The 15,375-nt window shown below is 29.8% G+C and overlaps 2 protein-coding genes across 2 annotated transcripts in view; both read right to left on the bottom strand.

Annotated features, from left to right (window-relative positions):
- LOC139425192 (cGMP-dependent protein kinase 1-like) overlaps nucleotides 1-15,375 on the bottom strand; it is a 127,465-nt gene that overhangs the window by 76,456 nt on the left and 35,634 nt on the right. The window lies entirely within an intron of this gene.
- Nucleotides 1-15,375, bottom strand: part of LOC107453180 (cGMP-dependent protein kinase 1) — a gene marked incomplete in the record, with an annotated part of 47,639 nt that overhangs the window by 28,341 nt on the left and 3,923 nt on the right. Inside the window, 4 exon segments of the mRNA XM_043046985.2 lie at nucleotides 2,377-2,440; nucleotides 4,470-4,575; nucleotides 4,688-4,801; nucleotides 9,298-9,464. Coding sequence (XP_042902919.2) covers nucleotides 2,377-2,440; nucleotides 4,470-4,575; nucleotides 4,688-4,801; nucleotides 9,298-9,464 — 451 coding nt within the window.

The following is a 15,375-nucleotide window of genomic DNA, read 5'->3' as shown; positions in this document are numbered from 1 at the left end:
GGACTGATTTATGATGGTCCATAAGAAGAATAACCGTAAGATGGTCCATAAGAATAACCATAAGATGGTTCATAAGAAGAATAACAACCTGTTTTAATAGTTTGTTCATGTTGAACCATCATAAATTTCCATCATAGTGTCTCAGAAATCAAATGTTGGAACGATCATGAACAACCATGATCTCAATGTAGGAATTCGAACTGATTTATGATGGTCCATAAGAAGAATAACCGTAAGATGGTCCATAAGAATAACCATAAGATGGTTCATAAGAAGAATAACAACCTGCTTTAATAGTTTGTTCATGTTGAACCATCACAAATTTCCATCCTAGTGTCTCAGAAATCAAATGTTGGAACGATCATGAACAACCATGATCTCAATGTAGGAATTCGAACTGATTTATGATGGTCCATAAGAAGAATAACCGTAAGATGGTCCATAAGAATAACCGTAAGATGGTTCATATGAAGAATAACAACCTGCTTTAATAGTTTGTTCATGTTGAACCATCACAAATTTCCATCCTAGTGTCTCAGAAATCAAATGTTGGAACGATCATGAACAACCATGATCTCAATGTAGGAATTCGGAAACAGCAATTCGTAATAAACCATTTTGGAAATGTATAGTTGGAAGTATCATGAACCATCACGAATTGTTGGTCCACGAGAGTCAAACTTCTATTGATGGTTAACCATCATAATATTAAAATAACATTTTCCATTATGGAATGAAGGAAATTCGCTCGCGTATCAAAAATCATGAACACGTTATGGAAAACGTTGGATGACGGTGACCATAAAATGATGTTGGACCATTATGAATCGCACTGAAGCCAAGATAAACCATCAAACTTTTTGGATGGCATCATCAAAAATTTTGACTTGGGTATTTAGCATATAAACTGATTCAAATATGCATAAGAATTATAACTAATAGATTCAGAGACTGCTTTATCCTTTTTTTTAAATATATTTATTGAAATAAAAACTTTCTCTTTTTCAATTTTAAAGAAATTTGAAAAAAAATTCCTTACCTTCATTCAAATGTATTTTGTTACGTTAAATCTAATGAGACAAAATCGAAGTAGTTGGGACTAACAGTTTATAAGTGTAAAGACGCTTTTATTTTATCAGAAGTATAATTTTTCAATTATATCTAGTTATATGTGTGACATAGCTATATAGACAAGTAAGGCATTGTCATGTATTTTTTATGATAAATCCAATAAGATAAATATGAAATCAATCAATAAAACTAATAATTTTTAAAACTATAAGGCTTTTGTGCGTGCAAATTCATCAAATCGTTTTATATTTATCTTAAAAGTAAAAATATACAACGGAAATAAACAAAGAATGAAAGAAACAACAATGTCGCCAAAACTACGCCTACTACATTTTAGCTCGAAAATTAAAAAGTTAAGTATTAATAATGAATAATTCGATATAACCATTACTTTATAGTTTAGTTGTGTTCTTATTTGTTTTATATTTACTTGTAAAATAGATTTAAAAGTATCAATTTGGATTTTAGACTGAATAAAAGGAAATAATTGGGATTGATTTCATGTTTTAAGGAAATGAATGAAAGTTCATTTCTATAGTAAACAAAACAATTGTTATTCCAAAAAGGGATAAATCAATGTACCCTGTGAAATGAGGTTTAACAAATTTTTCTGTACAATCAAAATCAACGCAATATACCACCATATTTAAAGATTTTCGGTTTTAAAATTCAGCATCTTCTATCGAAATTACAAGGAGAAAAGAAGGGTTGAAATGTTCACTCAATTCGCTCTTCAGTTAGGTGGTTTCATCATGAGGAGAAAAATTATCGTATTGTGTTAGATTTAGTCTCTATGGTTATTTCTTAAAAATTAATTTTTATTTACTTGCATTATAGACTAAGCTAAATACCACAATTTTTAGCCAATGCTTATCGCTTTTTTTAGATTACAATAAAAAAAAGTGGTGGATACGAAAATTCAAAATGTTTTTTTTTGTGCAAAAATGGTAAATGATAGAATTTTTTTTTCTCACTATTTTTAGTTTCTAATCACTTCTTTTTGTTTGCAACTCTATGTAATCACATTCCAACTCCAACAATCAAACTTGTTTTTATGATTTCAGTCCTGTATAAGTTTTTTTTCCAACGCAAAAATATTACCTTATGGGTCATAGTGTGTGCTTACTTCATTTTTAACAAGAATTCAAGTTTTAAAAGTGGTCTTTATGAAAGATTCATAAACCAGTGCACTACAAAATGTAATTATTTTATTCTCCAAGATTGTTTAAGTAAATCAGAAAAATTTAAATGCTGTAATTAAAAAAAAAATTTTTTTCAAAAATAAAATTATATATTTATTTTTACCTCATCCAATACATCAGCAATTTTAATGATGATTTCATCACTAAGACTTCTGAATGTTGGAACACTAAAAAAAAAAGAGTATAATGCAATATAGATTTAATACTAAATGCATGAATATTAAATAATTTAGTGATAAAACAAGTAATATATTTTAAAAAAAATTAAAATCAATTCCTGCTTAGGTCAATAAAGAAATATTTTATCTTAGTTACTTTTTATTAATAATTAAAAAAATTTCTCCCATATAAAACTAAAACTAATTGATTAAATTTAATTAATGAATTAATTTTTGAAAAAAACTGTATTAACATCAAATGTCATCTACTACAAGTTTAAAAAAAGTTTTTGAACTTGAGTGACTCAATAAAAATTAACTATTGAAAATTTAAACAAGATACATAAGTTTATATAGGGAAAGTGTAAACTTATGGAAGGAATCGGAGAAAGAAAAAGGCGCGTGGTATGTCTCCGACAACTATTAAAGTATAAATTTGGTCACGTGGACATACGTGCTACTATTAATGTGCTTTATTGCTCTTTTCACTGTGTTAATTACTATTAATCACTGGACAAGCCCTAAAAATTTTTATTCCCAAGAAACAGTTTCACTTTGGCCCCAGTTGAGCTCAAAATTGGCTCAATATGGGTGATATATGAACATGCATCGATGAACCAATACAGAGATGTCTTGATTTTTTTTATATTGGTCCAATATAGGAGCAATATCTGGCTTATGGGCAAATATAGGGTTCATATTGGCTGATTAATGAATATAAAATATAGGGTGAATCTGATAGTTCCATACAGGGTGCAGGGGTGATTGTGAGCCCAAGTCAAAATTCCGGAAAATTTCTTGAGTAAAAAAAAAGTTTAAATCGAAAAATTTGAAAAAAATTTAAACAAGNGTTCATATTGGCTGATTAATGAATATAAAATGTAGGGTGAATCTGATAGTTCTATACAGGGTGTCCCGAAACGACCGCATAAGCTCTGCACAGCTAGATTCCTCGTTGGGAGTACATAAAAACTGCCCAAAGAAGCGTTCCTGTACGATACAAACTTTACGAGAAAAATACGAAATACAAAGTATGACGTCACAGCCGGTGCAAGGAAGAAAAAAACACTTTATTGGACATATCAGCAACAGTATTTGCATATCTTTCCAGACGATAATGTTGAAAACGAACACTTTGAACATCTGATTTAATTTGTGCATTGTATACTGCTCTTGATATGTTCCACAAATTGTTTTTTCTTGCACCGGTAGTGACGTCATACTTTGTATCTCGTATTTTTCTCGTTAAGTATGGATCGTACAGGAACGCTTCTTTGGGCAGTTTTTATGTACTCCCAACGAGGAATCTAGCTGTGAAGAGTTTATGCGGTCGTTTCGGGACACCCTGTATAGCGCGGATATTAGTTGTAAAGTGGCTGTAANGGAGCACAATCAGCCCTGAGGGTGTCCCGGAACGACCGCATAAACTCTGCACAGCTAGATTCCTCGTTGGGAGTAGTACATAAAAACTGCCCAAAGAAGCGTTCCTGTACGATGCGTACTTTACGAGAAAAATACGAAAAACAAAGTATGACGTCACAGCCGGTGCAAGGAAGAAAAAAAACACTTTATTGGACATATCAGCAACAGTATTTGCATATCTTTCCAGGCGATAATGTTGAAAACGGACACTTTGAACATCTGATTTAAATTGTGCATTGTATACTGCTGTTGATATGTTCAATAAAGTGTTTTTTTCTTGCACCGGTAGTGACGTCATACTTTGTATCTCGTATTTTTCGCGTTAAGTATGGATCGTACAGGAACGCTTCTTTGGGCAGTTTTTATGTACTCCCAACGAGGAATCTAGCTGTGCAGAGTTTATGCGGTCGTTTCGGGACACCCTGTATAGCGCGGATATTAGTTGTAAAGTGGCTGTAAAATATCGGGTAAATTGGACAGTTCTATCTGGGGCTAATATCGGGAAAATAACAGCTCTTTGAACCCTTATTGAGCCAAGATTAATGAACATTGGTTCAATGATGGCCCAAGTTATTTTACTGCCAGGGTTTATTTAATAAAATGAAAAAAGTCGTACCTTTTCAAAAAGTTTGTATACTCAGCTTGTCTAACTAATCCTGTGCGCATCATAATAGTTTGGAAAGCGTTTCGCTCAATAGCCCACAACTTACAATCCACAACAGCTGAAAATATACATGCATTAATAAAACTGAGAAGACATTTTAACTGTTTTAAATTCGTTGATTTTAGCTTACATTACGAACAACATGAAACGGTATTTTTTTTTCTTTTTACCTCGTATTGTGGCTGTTCTTGTGCAGTTGTACAGTATTGCAAGTTCTCCAAAAACCTTTCCAGACCCCATTGTGCACAGGAATTTTCCCTCTTTCGTCACTTCCACTTTACCTTCTGCAATTAGAAACTACAATTTAATGATCAGATCTTCTAATTTAATAGTTATTAAATCAATGAAAAAAATAAAAAAAACGAGTTTCAGTGTGAGTATCACTTTTCTAACTCCAGAACTGAGTATTTAAATTTGGATCCTGGAGAATAAAGAAAAAAAAACAAAAAAGTCCGTAAGGAAAGGACGTTTAAAAATCATAGGTTTAACATTGAATCACGGTGGCTCAGGAGATAGAGCACTGGACTTCCAATGACATGCCCAATCAGTGGGTTAGAATCTCCTTGCCGTAAGAAGTTTTCCTCTCCATGTCAAGAAAATGCAGATTAGTTTGACCAAAAAGTTCTCCATAGCTTGTTTGTCCCAATGCTTGGTGCAGGAGATCCCTTGTTCTCAGGATTGAGTTCAACATAAATACTCATAAATCCCAAAATGAGTGGCTGTTCAACGTCGGTTATAAAATAAAAATAGGTTTAACATTAAGTATTGTTATTTTAAACTGCACATGATTTTCTTAAATATTTAAAAATAATATTAGAGATGTTTGCTAACTTGTTGCTCAAAACCGAGGGGTTTTTTTATACAGTGCGCAAAAAAATAAATAAATAAAAAATAAAAAAGGACCATCTTGAATAACTTTTGATCCTAATGAACGGATCCTCACGTTTTAGGACTCAATCTTAATGCCTCGAAGAGGTGACCTCGAATATGCTAATTAATTAGTGCTGACGATAATGTAATTTGCGAAATCAGGCACAAAAACGTGCTTTTTCTGAATAAACATACCTTTTTTTCGACGGATTCAGATTTCTGACTCCCAAAATATAAGGGGTAGCGGCAATCTGGGAAATAGGGTCCCAATAGTTTGGTCAGATGAGCTCTCCAAAGTTTGGACCCCTTAATGTTACTTCTATTTTTATTGTTACTATGTACTTACTTTTTATTGTTACTTAATGTTACTACAATTTTACATGGCAAAATACAAAATTTGTGCAAAATCGGTTGAATAGTTCCTGAGAAATAGAAATTTAAATACCTGAACTTTTGTAAATTCACTTTCTCAGGAGCTATTCAACCGATTTTGCTCAAACATGCAAAATTATATGCTTTAAAATTTTGCGAAAAACTGTATACCTTACAATTCAAAAGTTTTTTTTAACCATTATTAAGTAAAATAGTAAAAAATAATAAATATTTACTAAATGTTTTTTTTTTGCATGGAATTATCTTTGGATAAACGAATTTTATAATTGTGTGCAAATTTATAGAGATATAGCGAAATACGTAAAAAGTAAAATTAACATTTACTTTGGAGCGCTCTCCTGACACCAAAATATTGGGACCATTTTTCCCAGATTGCGGCATCTCCTATATTTTGGGATGCAGGAATCCGTCATAAAAAAAATAATAAAAAAATTAAAAAAACGGTATGTTTATTCAGATTAAGTATGTTTTTGTGTCTGATTTTGTAACTTAAAACATCGTCAGCGCTTATTAATTAGCATATTTGGGGTCAAATCAATATTTCTGAAGTTATTTGAAATTACGTGTTTATTTTGTTTATAGTTATGCGCTTTTGAAAAGCGTTGCAAAATAAATAAATAAATTAAATAAAATAAACAACTTCAGCAATAAATGAAATAAAAAAAGTTATTTATTAAAAAGCAAAGTAAACGGAGAAAATTGCTGTTTTGTGGTAAATCGAGCCGTATCACAAGTCGGTGCTGTTAGTTAAATTTTTGTTTGATGTGCTGAAATTCTAGAATGCCCAATCTAATAATGTAAAGTCACTAGAAAGGGTTAAAGAAACCAATAATAAATAAAAACTAGAAACATTTTATATGCCTTTCAATTCTGTTTTGTTAATTCCGTTACATGGATTATTGACTTTCTTTTTTTACCCCATACGATGAACAGGAGTTAAGTTAATAATATTATTAAATGATTAAATAGTCATTCTTATCACAGCATATTCAGGCAAATTTAGAGATTTCGTGATTGATTAGAAAACATCGATGGCTTAAATGTTGTAAATTAAACTTTGCAGGTGGAATAAAAGCATCGAATCTTTCATACAGAATAGGCTTGTTTAGCACTTAAGTAGGTCATAGCAGCAGGGTGCGTAGCCAGATTTTTCAATTAAAAATAAGCACTTTTTAAGCGCTTAAAAATATTTATAATCACTTTTAAAAAATCATAATTAGGATATGTTCAGCAATAAAAATTATTTTTTTCTATCGTTTAAAGTTCTAAATTTATAAACATAAAATCGACAAAATGTAAAAACATAATCAAAAACATTACATAATCATCATAAAATCATTAGTTTTTTGATAAATATTGCAGATTAAATTGTGAAAATAGAGGGTTTTTTTTTGTAATTTACGATGACAATAGGACACGACTAAGAAAAAATCTCTTTCTGAAAGATAGAAAATGAAACACTTTTTACAAACCCCGAATAAAAAAAGCATTTTTAAGGGCTTTTTTAAAAATTGTACTATAGGTGCTTAATCAAAAATAAGCACCTTTAAGCACTTTTTAAAAACGCTTCGCACTCTGAGCAGAATCGGAAAAATTTATATCTACTACAGAAATGAAGACACATGTAATAATGTTACAGTAAAACACGCATGCAAAGATGTTTTACAAGTAAAAAAACTCATAATCATAATTACAGCATTTGTGTGGTTAAAACATATCCTATTTTTTATCATAAAAGAGCAAAACATCCATCGTAGGTTAATGCTTATTAATTGCTTATCTCTGTAAAAACTGCGGTGCTTTCTAAATTTAGTACACTATCCGGCCAAAAGTGTCCAGATACACAGTGGTATGGACTTAGAGTGTCCCGAGACACATATTTAATATGATGTTGGTCCCCCTTTTGCATTCATGACAGCCTGCACACGTCTTGGGAAGACTTTTCCACCAGTTTTTGAATAGGAATTGACTTCCATCACAACTGAAGTGAATGATTGCATTGAGGAGGTTCGATTTGCCTGGTTACATAATCTGCTCTCTAATTCGTCCTAAAGATGATCTATGGGATTAAGATCTGAGAAGGCCAGTCCAGTTTTTGAACACCCATTTCGTCAAATCACGTCTGTGCGAGTCTCGATGATGTGTGAATGGAGCAGTTATCCTGTTGGAACAGGAATGGGCCTTCCCCGAGATATTGTCTTTAGAGTTGGGAATGCAACATTGTCCCCATACATCTCAGACTTCATGTTTCCAACCACAGGAACTAATGAACCAGTCCAAACCACGAGAAACACCCCCATACCTTTATGCTTCCATAAAAACCGGATGTCCTAATAATTTTGGCCAGATAGCGTATTAAACAACCTAACATTATTGTGTTAAGGAATATATTATTTCAATGTAACATCAAATCCCTACTCACCCTAAGGGGTGAAGTTAAATATTAACGCCAATAGTTAAAAATGCTTTCACCAAGCTCACGCATAAATCGCGAATTACTTTTATCTCTAAATTATCCAAAAATAAGCGTGAATCATTTCGCCTCCACTCATTTTCGGGTACTTAAAATATCGTCAGTTTGTTGTTTACAATCTAGTACGAAATAGAGAGAGTTTGCTGTTGTTTTGCAAACTGCTATGCATCAACAAAAAAAAGTCGTTACAAAATGTATGAATGTTTTCAGTTGTGTAATAAAGATAAATATATAGGCCGGGATAGCCTGGTTGGTAAGACGTTTGACTCGTGTTGGTGAGAGCGGGAGTTAGAATCCCACAGGGGCGAACAAAACCCGCATATTAAATGGTGACCGGTACACGTTAAATCTTTCGGGGTCGCAAAGTCCTCTGAAACCCCGTAACGAATCAATACTTCTGGGGATACTGAATCGGAGATGGATCGTTCTCTGCTTCAGATCAAAATTACGATCTGTGGATGAATGAGTGGATGTATGAATCGGTTCATTCTGTAAAACGGGCTGAGATGGCAGAAATCGTATTCTTGGTCATAGATGACGCTACTAAAAAACGAGAAATGCACCCTCTGTCTTAAACTCGCTTTGTTTTCTACGCAGGCTTGTTGGCACGGCAAATAGGCAATTGACACAACAACAGATAAATATATTTGAATTCTTAAATAATTGTAAAATGCATTAAATAGTTTATGCTATGCTACGAGTATGTTTGATTTATAGATAATTTTTATTTTAAGATTTAGAATGCACAATGAATTAACTGTTCTTATTTTAAATTGCATCATAAAAAAGAACTTCAGTGATTTTTTGAGCATCATATCTTATTGTTATTACAAGTTCTATACTAAAATATATATAGTTTAACGTAAAAGAACATTCTTGATGTTTCACTATACACTACTCTCATGTAAAGAAATTGCCGCCATAAAATACGCTGAAAATTGATGACAAAAAATCTATATTGAACAGTGCTAAGTTACAAACGAGGTATAATAGTTTTTACTTTACACAAAAAAAGAACTCATTAGAAAAAAGGTTAAAAAATACCTTCCATAACGTAGACAACGGATCCAGCATCGCCTTCCTTAATGATAAGACTGTCTGCCAGATACTCAATGGGAGCCATACAATCCGTGATCTCTTTCATCTGAACTGCATCCAGGTTCTTAAGAAAGTCATTGTCCAAGATGGCTTTCTGGATCAGTAGGTAAGAACTGAAACAAAATCAATTTTTCACANGCTTTATAATCTCAATTTTATTGAAATACCATACAAATAATATGGGAACCATTAATTTGATGACCTAGAATAGTTTTTATTTTATTTTTAATCATTTTGATTATAATCAAATTATTTAATTAAAATTGTTACTTTAATTGTTAGTTCTCAAAACGATTGTCTATGTAAAACTGTACCATCTGACCTTATCCCTAAATAGCCATAATCTTGAGTTTCAAAATAAAAAATATTTAATCTAAAAGTGAAAGAGTTTGAATATATAAAAATGAGTTATTTTACAGAACGATAGAATTGTATATGACGGTCAATATATATATATATATATATATGCTTGATTTGTTTTATTTAATATGTTCTATTTTTGTTTCAATTTTTTTGGGTGCTCCGCACACAATATATCAATACAAGTGTATTTATGTATTTTATTTTGGCTATATTAATACAATATTAGAAAGCACTCTCTTTTGCGAATATAATCGTGTGAGCTGATGACAAGATTATATCTTTTCAGTACCTTGTTTTTTTTTAATTTTTAATATATATTTTTTTAAAATCTTTTTAAAAATCTTTTATTTTAATACTTTTTCTTCTTCATTTTTCTTTCATCTTTAACTATTTCTTTCCCTATTTTGTCTATATTTTTCACTTATTTTATGAGTTCTATATACTTGCAGCTTATGCGCAATAAATAAAACTTATTAACTTCTTCTTAATTTCCTTCGTTTTTCTCTCTTTTTCTTCTTATCCTTTTTGTCTTATGAAATCAAAAAGGAATAAATAAAAGAGAGATTAACGAAGAAAATTAAGAAAAATAATAATAAGCTTTATATACTGCGCATAAGTTACAAGTACATAGTACTCATAAAATAAACATCCAAAACAGCGGCGATGGCCTTACCATTTTTTTATATAGCGATATTCTAACCATTTTTAAAAAAAATAATTTGCAATTATTATTTTACATATGAAATTTTATTGAATACCTATGATACTCTCAGAAAAATTGGTTCATCATCGAATCATATTATCCGAGTGTGGATCTTGCAATTTTGTTGTAAATTTTAAAAATGCTCTATTGAACCATATTATTGTGAATTTGATAAGGATTAATTTACATCATAAGGTTTGACTAGGATTAATTTATATCATAAGGTTCCATTAAAAGATTCGATTTCCAAAAGTCACTAGAAAAAACAACTGTCCTATGTTTTATAAATGGTGCTATTAACACAAAAATGACCAATTAATAAAAATTTTCACAACTTTAATTACAATTCTCTAAACATGAATAAGTCGGCTGAATTTTAACTATTATAAAAACATGTGTATTGACCAAAAAATATGTTTATTAGTGCAAAGTTTGAACGTTCGTAAAATTTATCATTCTTCAAAAAAAATGAGAAAACTTTTCAAAATTTGCGGACAAATTTTGGAACAAATTTTATATCAATGAAATGCACTCTTTTAACCGTAATCGGATTATTCGTAAAGGCAAAAGTAACCTTTTCGATTCATCGAAAGTAGCATTTTGACACGATTACAAAGCTTTGAATGCATCAGCAATTTTGTTTTACACAGTAAAAAAATTAAATATTTTTATTTTTTTGACGTGTAGATATTTGAGTAACCATGCCAGTATCACTTAACTTTACGCACTTATCTTAACACGACGATTTTTTCCCCCAAAGAATTACGGAAACTTAAAGCTTTTGCTACTTCAGACATTTTTATCAATACAATAAACTCTTTATCAGTTAAGGTGATATTATAACTATTTTTAGTGATTGAATATTTTTCTCCATGTTCAATTTTTTGCTTACTTATCCATTTTGTTATCTATAAAACTGAAAATAAAATTTCGAATAATGTATTACAATAACTCATGAAATGATAAAAATATTCTATTCACAAATATAAAATAAAAATGTCCCTTCCTCAAATTCCTAAAACAAAATCACAAATGCATAATATTTTCCTACATTTTCGCCAAACAGCATAAGAAAGCTATAGATTGAGTGCATTAAACTTGAAACAAAGTTTTATTTATATACTTTATAAACATATTGCGAAAAGAATTTATTGGATTTTTAAAATATTTAAACAAAATTATTAATCTTTGTTTTTCAAAACTCGCCAACGCGGCGATATTTTTCTTCCTAGATTGAAATTTTTAAACTCAAGGAATAATACAATGGAAAAAATGTTTTTTATTGCATTTATACAAAATACTTGACTTTGCCTAAAATCTTGTGTGAAAATTTTAATTCTGAAATTTCAATTTTTGTAAGGACATTTAAAAAAAAAATTTTTTTTTTGAAAAATTAACGTTACAGAAATGTTATATATAACAGGGGGTTGCGTAAACGTTGCGAAAAACTTCTAGGGAAGTTAAGGCACATCATCAGGATTAAAATTGCTTAGAAACCGATGCTCGAAACGTCGTCGTACGCCTCTATTAAGTCCTGTTCAGAAGTACACGAAAAAACAGCTCACATTGGGAAAGTATCCCTATCGGCGTACGACGACATTTCCGCGCATATTCAATTGAGCAATTTTGATCCTGATGATGTGCCCTCTCTTCCCTAGAAGTTTTTCGCAACATTTACACCATCGTCTGCTATGTAAGTTTTTAAACTTGTACTTTTCGACAAAAAAAATATACTAAAAATGTTGTTTAAAAAAAAACTATCAACTGAAATCAAATGAAGATTTTAAAAAAAGCGACGGGGAAAATATCATTTTATCATGCAAATTTTTATGAACCCAAATAATTCACAATTCCAGTAACTTTTCCAATGATTGAAAAATTGTGTTAATACTTTTGAAAGAATAATAAAAAAAAAAACTAGTAACTTTTCAAAGAACAAGTAATGAAACAACTATGAAAGTAGGAATTGAGTTTATTTTTTTTATCTATAAATAAAGTTAATTCCTACTTAGTCAATTCCTACTAAAAATTTATTTTAGTTACTTTTCATTAAATAATTACAATTTCTCTCATATAAAACTAAATTCATTAATTAAATTTAGAAATTGGAAGGAATAAAAAGGAGCGTGTTGTATCAGACAACTATCAAAGTCTGGTGACGTGAACCACACGTGCTAACACGTAATGTTCTTTATTGAATTTATCTCACGCAGCGAATATAAAACAATTGGGTATAATATGAAAAAAGCACAACTACTTCCACTTACTAGGAATAACATTTACCTTTTAGTTTAATTAATAAACTAAGTTTTATATATGTTTACTAAATTCATAAACTTCGGTAAAACAACAATATAAATTATTTCCAAAGGAACTAGACTAATACAATTCCAACCTGGCGAGTAGCGACTTATAAACAAGACACTTCGTTTGATGCTTTTACTTGTTGCAAGAAATCAGGTTCGCAGAAAATGCTGTTTACTAGTTAAATTTAGTAGGAATAACACGATCTGTGACGTAGGCTATAGTATACCCAATTAAATATTTAAATACGCGCAATAAAGTCTTTTTTTGTTCAAATAGAGCTATAAGTTAGAAATTATCACTGATGTTATTTTTAAAATATATGAAAAACCGAATCGCTTATAGTAAAATGTAAAAAAATGACTAACGCTTAACCCATCATAAAATTCCATTTCGTTTTTCACTCAACCTTATTTAATGAATGAATTAATATTTGAAAAAAAACTGTATTAACATGAAGTGTCATCCAGTACAAGTTTTTAAAAAAAGTATTTGATCTTGAGTGGATGAATAAAAAGTATTTTATTAACGAATTGAAAATTTGAACAAGATAATAGGGAGAGCGTGAACTAATAGAAGGAATTGAATAAAAGAAAACCGTGTAGTAACTTTTTAAAGATTAAATAACTGTTAGCGTAACTTTTCAAAGACTGAAAAACTGTGTAGAGCAGTAATATTAGATCAGGAAGAGTTTTCAAAAAACTGTAACTTTTCGTTAGAATAATATATTTCGCATCATGATGATTACTTAAGGATTTAGAACTCTGAAAATGATTCAGGTATCTTTTTTTAAATGAATCTCCAGACGAACTACAGGTATGAGGGGGCATTACCCTCCTTGAAATCGTAATTGTCGTTTGTTGGAGGGCTTCCCAAATTTCTCATTCGGGACCGAGTTTTTTTTATTTTATTTTCGTTTGCGTCATTATCAGAGTTTATTGGGGACACATAAGCATTAAGAAGACTGAAAAGAAAGACCGCCTTTCATAATTAAGATATTTTTCATGGTTTTTCAGGTTAATGCGGAATGAAATATCATCATTAATGTACCAATTCTATTCTTGAGAATGCGAATTCTCTATAAGCGAATCAGTTATTAATATAATAAGAATTACTGAAACATAATTAGGAATTTTAATTTTAAATTATTACTAGAATTAATCAAAAGTTTGAATTTACAAAATACAGTATACTCTCGATATCTCAAAGTTGAATTATTCACAATTAAGTTATTCATAAGCCTTTCATAATTAAGTTATTTGTCATGATTTTCCAGGTTAATGCGGAAGGGAATATCATCATTAATGTGCCAATTCTATTCTTGAGAATGCGAATTCTCTATAATCGAATCAGTTATTAATATAATAAGAATTACTGAAATATAATTAGGAATTTTAATTTGAAATTATTACTAGAATTAATCAAAAGTTTGAATTTACAAAATACAGTATACTCTCGATATCTCAAAGTTGAATTATTCACAATTAAGTTATTCATAAGCCTTTCATAATTAAGTTATTTGTCATGATTTTCCAGGTTAAAGCAGAAGGGAATATCATTATTAATGTACCAATTCTATTCTTGAGAATGCGAATTCTGTATAATCGAATCAGTTATTAATATAATAAGAATTACTGAAACATAATTAGGAATTTTAATTTTAAATTAAAACTAGAATTAATCAAAAGTTTGAATTTACAAAATAGAGTTTACTCTCGATATCTCAAAGTTGAATTATTCACAATTAAGTTATTCATAAGCCTTTCATAATTAAGTTATTTGTCATGATTTTTATGGTTAATGCGGAATGGAATATCATCATTAATGTACAAATTCTATTTTTGAGAATGCGAATTCTCTATAATAAAATCAGTTATCAACATAATAAGAATTGCTGAAATATAATAATGAATTTTAGTTTGAAATTATTACTAGAATTAATCATAAGTTGGAATTCACAAAATAGAGTTTACTCTCGATATCTCAAAGTTGAATTATTCACAATTAAGGTATTCATAAGCGTTTCATAATTAAGTTATTTGTCATGATTTTCCAGGTTAATGCGGAATGGAATATCATCATTAATGTGCCAATTCTATTCTTGAGAATGCGAATTCTCTAAAATCGAATCAGTTATTAATATAATAAGAATTACTGAAACATAATTAGGAATTTTAATTTTAAATTATTACTAGAATTAATCAAAAGTTTGTATTTACAAAATACAGTATACTCTCGATATCTCAAAGTTGAATTATTCATAATTAAGTTATTTGTCATGATTTTCCAGGTTAATGCGGAAGGGAATATTATCATTAATGTGCCAATTCTATTCTTGAGAATGCGAATTCTCTATAATCGAATCAGTTATTAATATAATAAGAATTACTGAAATATAATTAAGAATTTTAATTTTAAATTATTACTAGAATTAATCGAAAGTTTGAATTTACAAAATACAGTATACTCTCGATATCTCAAAGTTGAATTATTCACAATTAAGTTATTCATAAGCCTTTCATAATTAAGTTATTTGTCATGATTTTCCAGGTTAATGCGGAAGGGAATATCATCATTAATGTGCCAATTCTATTCTTGAGAATGCGAATTCTCTATAATCGAATCAGTTATTAATATAATAAGAATTACTGAAA

Source organism: Parasteatoda tepidariorum, chromosome 3, assembly GCF_043381705.1.
Source record: "Parasteatoda tepidariorum isolate YZ-2023 chromosome 3, CAS_Ptep_4.0, whole genome shotgun sequence".
NCBI classification, from domain to species: Eukaryota; Metazoa; Arthropoda; class Arachnida; order Araneae; family Theridiidae; genus Parasteatoda; species Parasteatoda tepidariorum.
The sequence above is the reverse complement of the archived record's forward strand: the minus strand, read 5'-3'. Positions and strand labels throughout refer to the sequence as shown.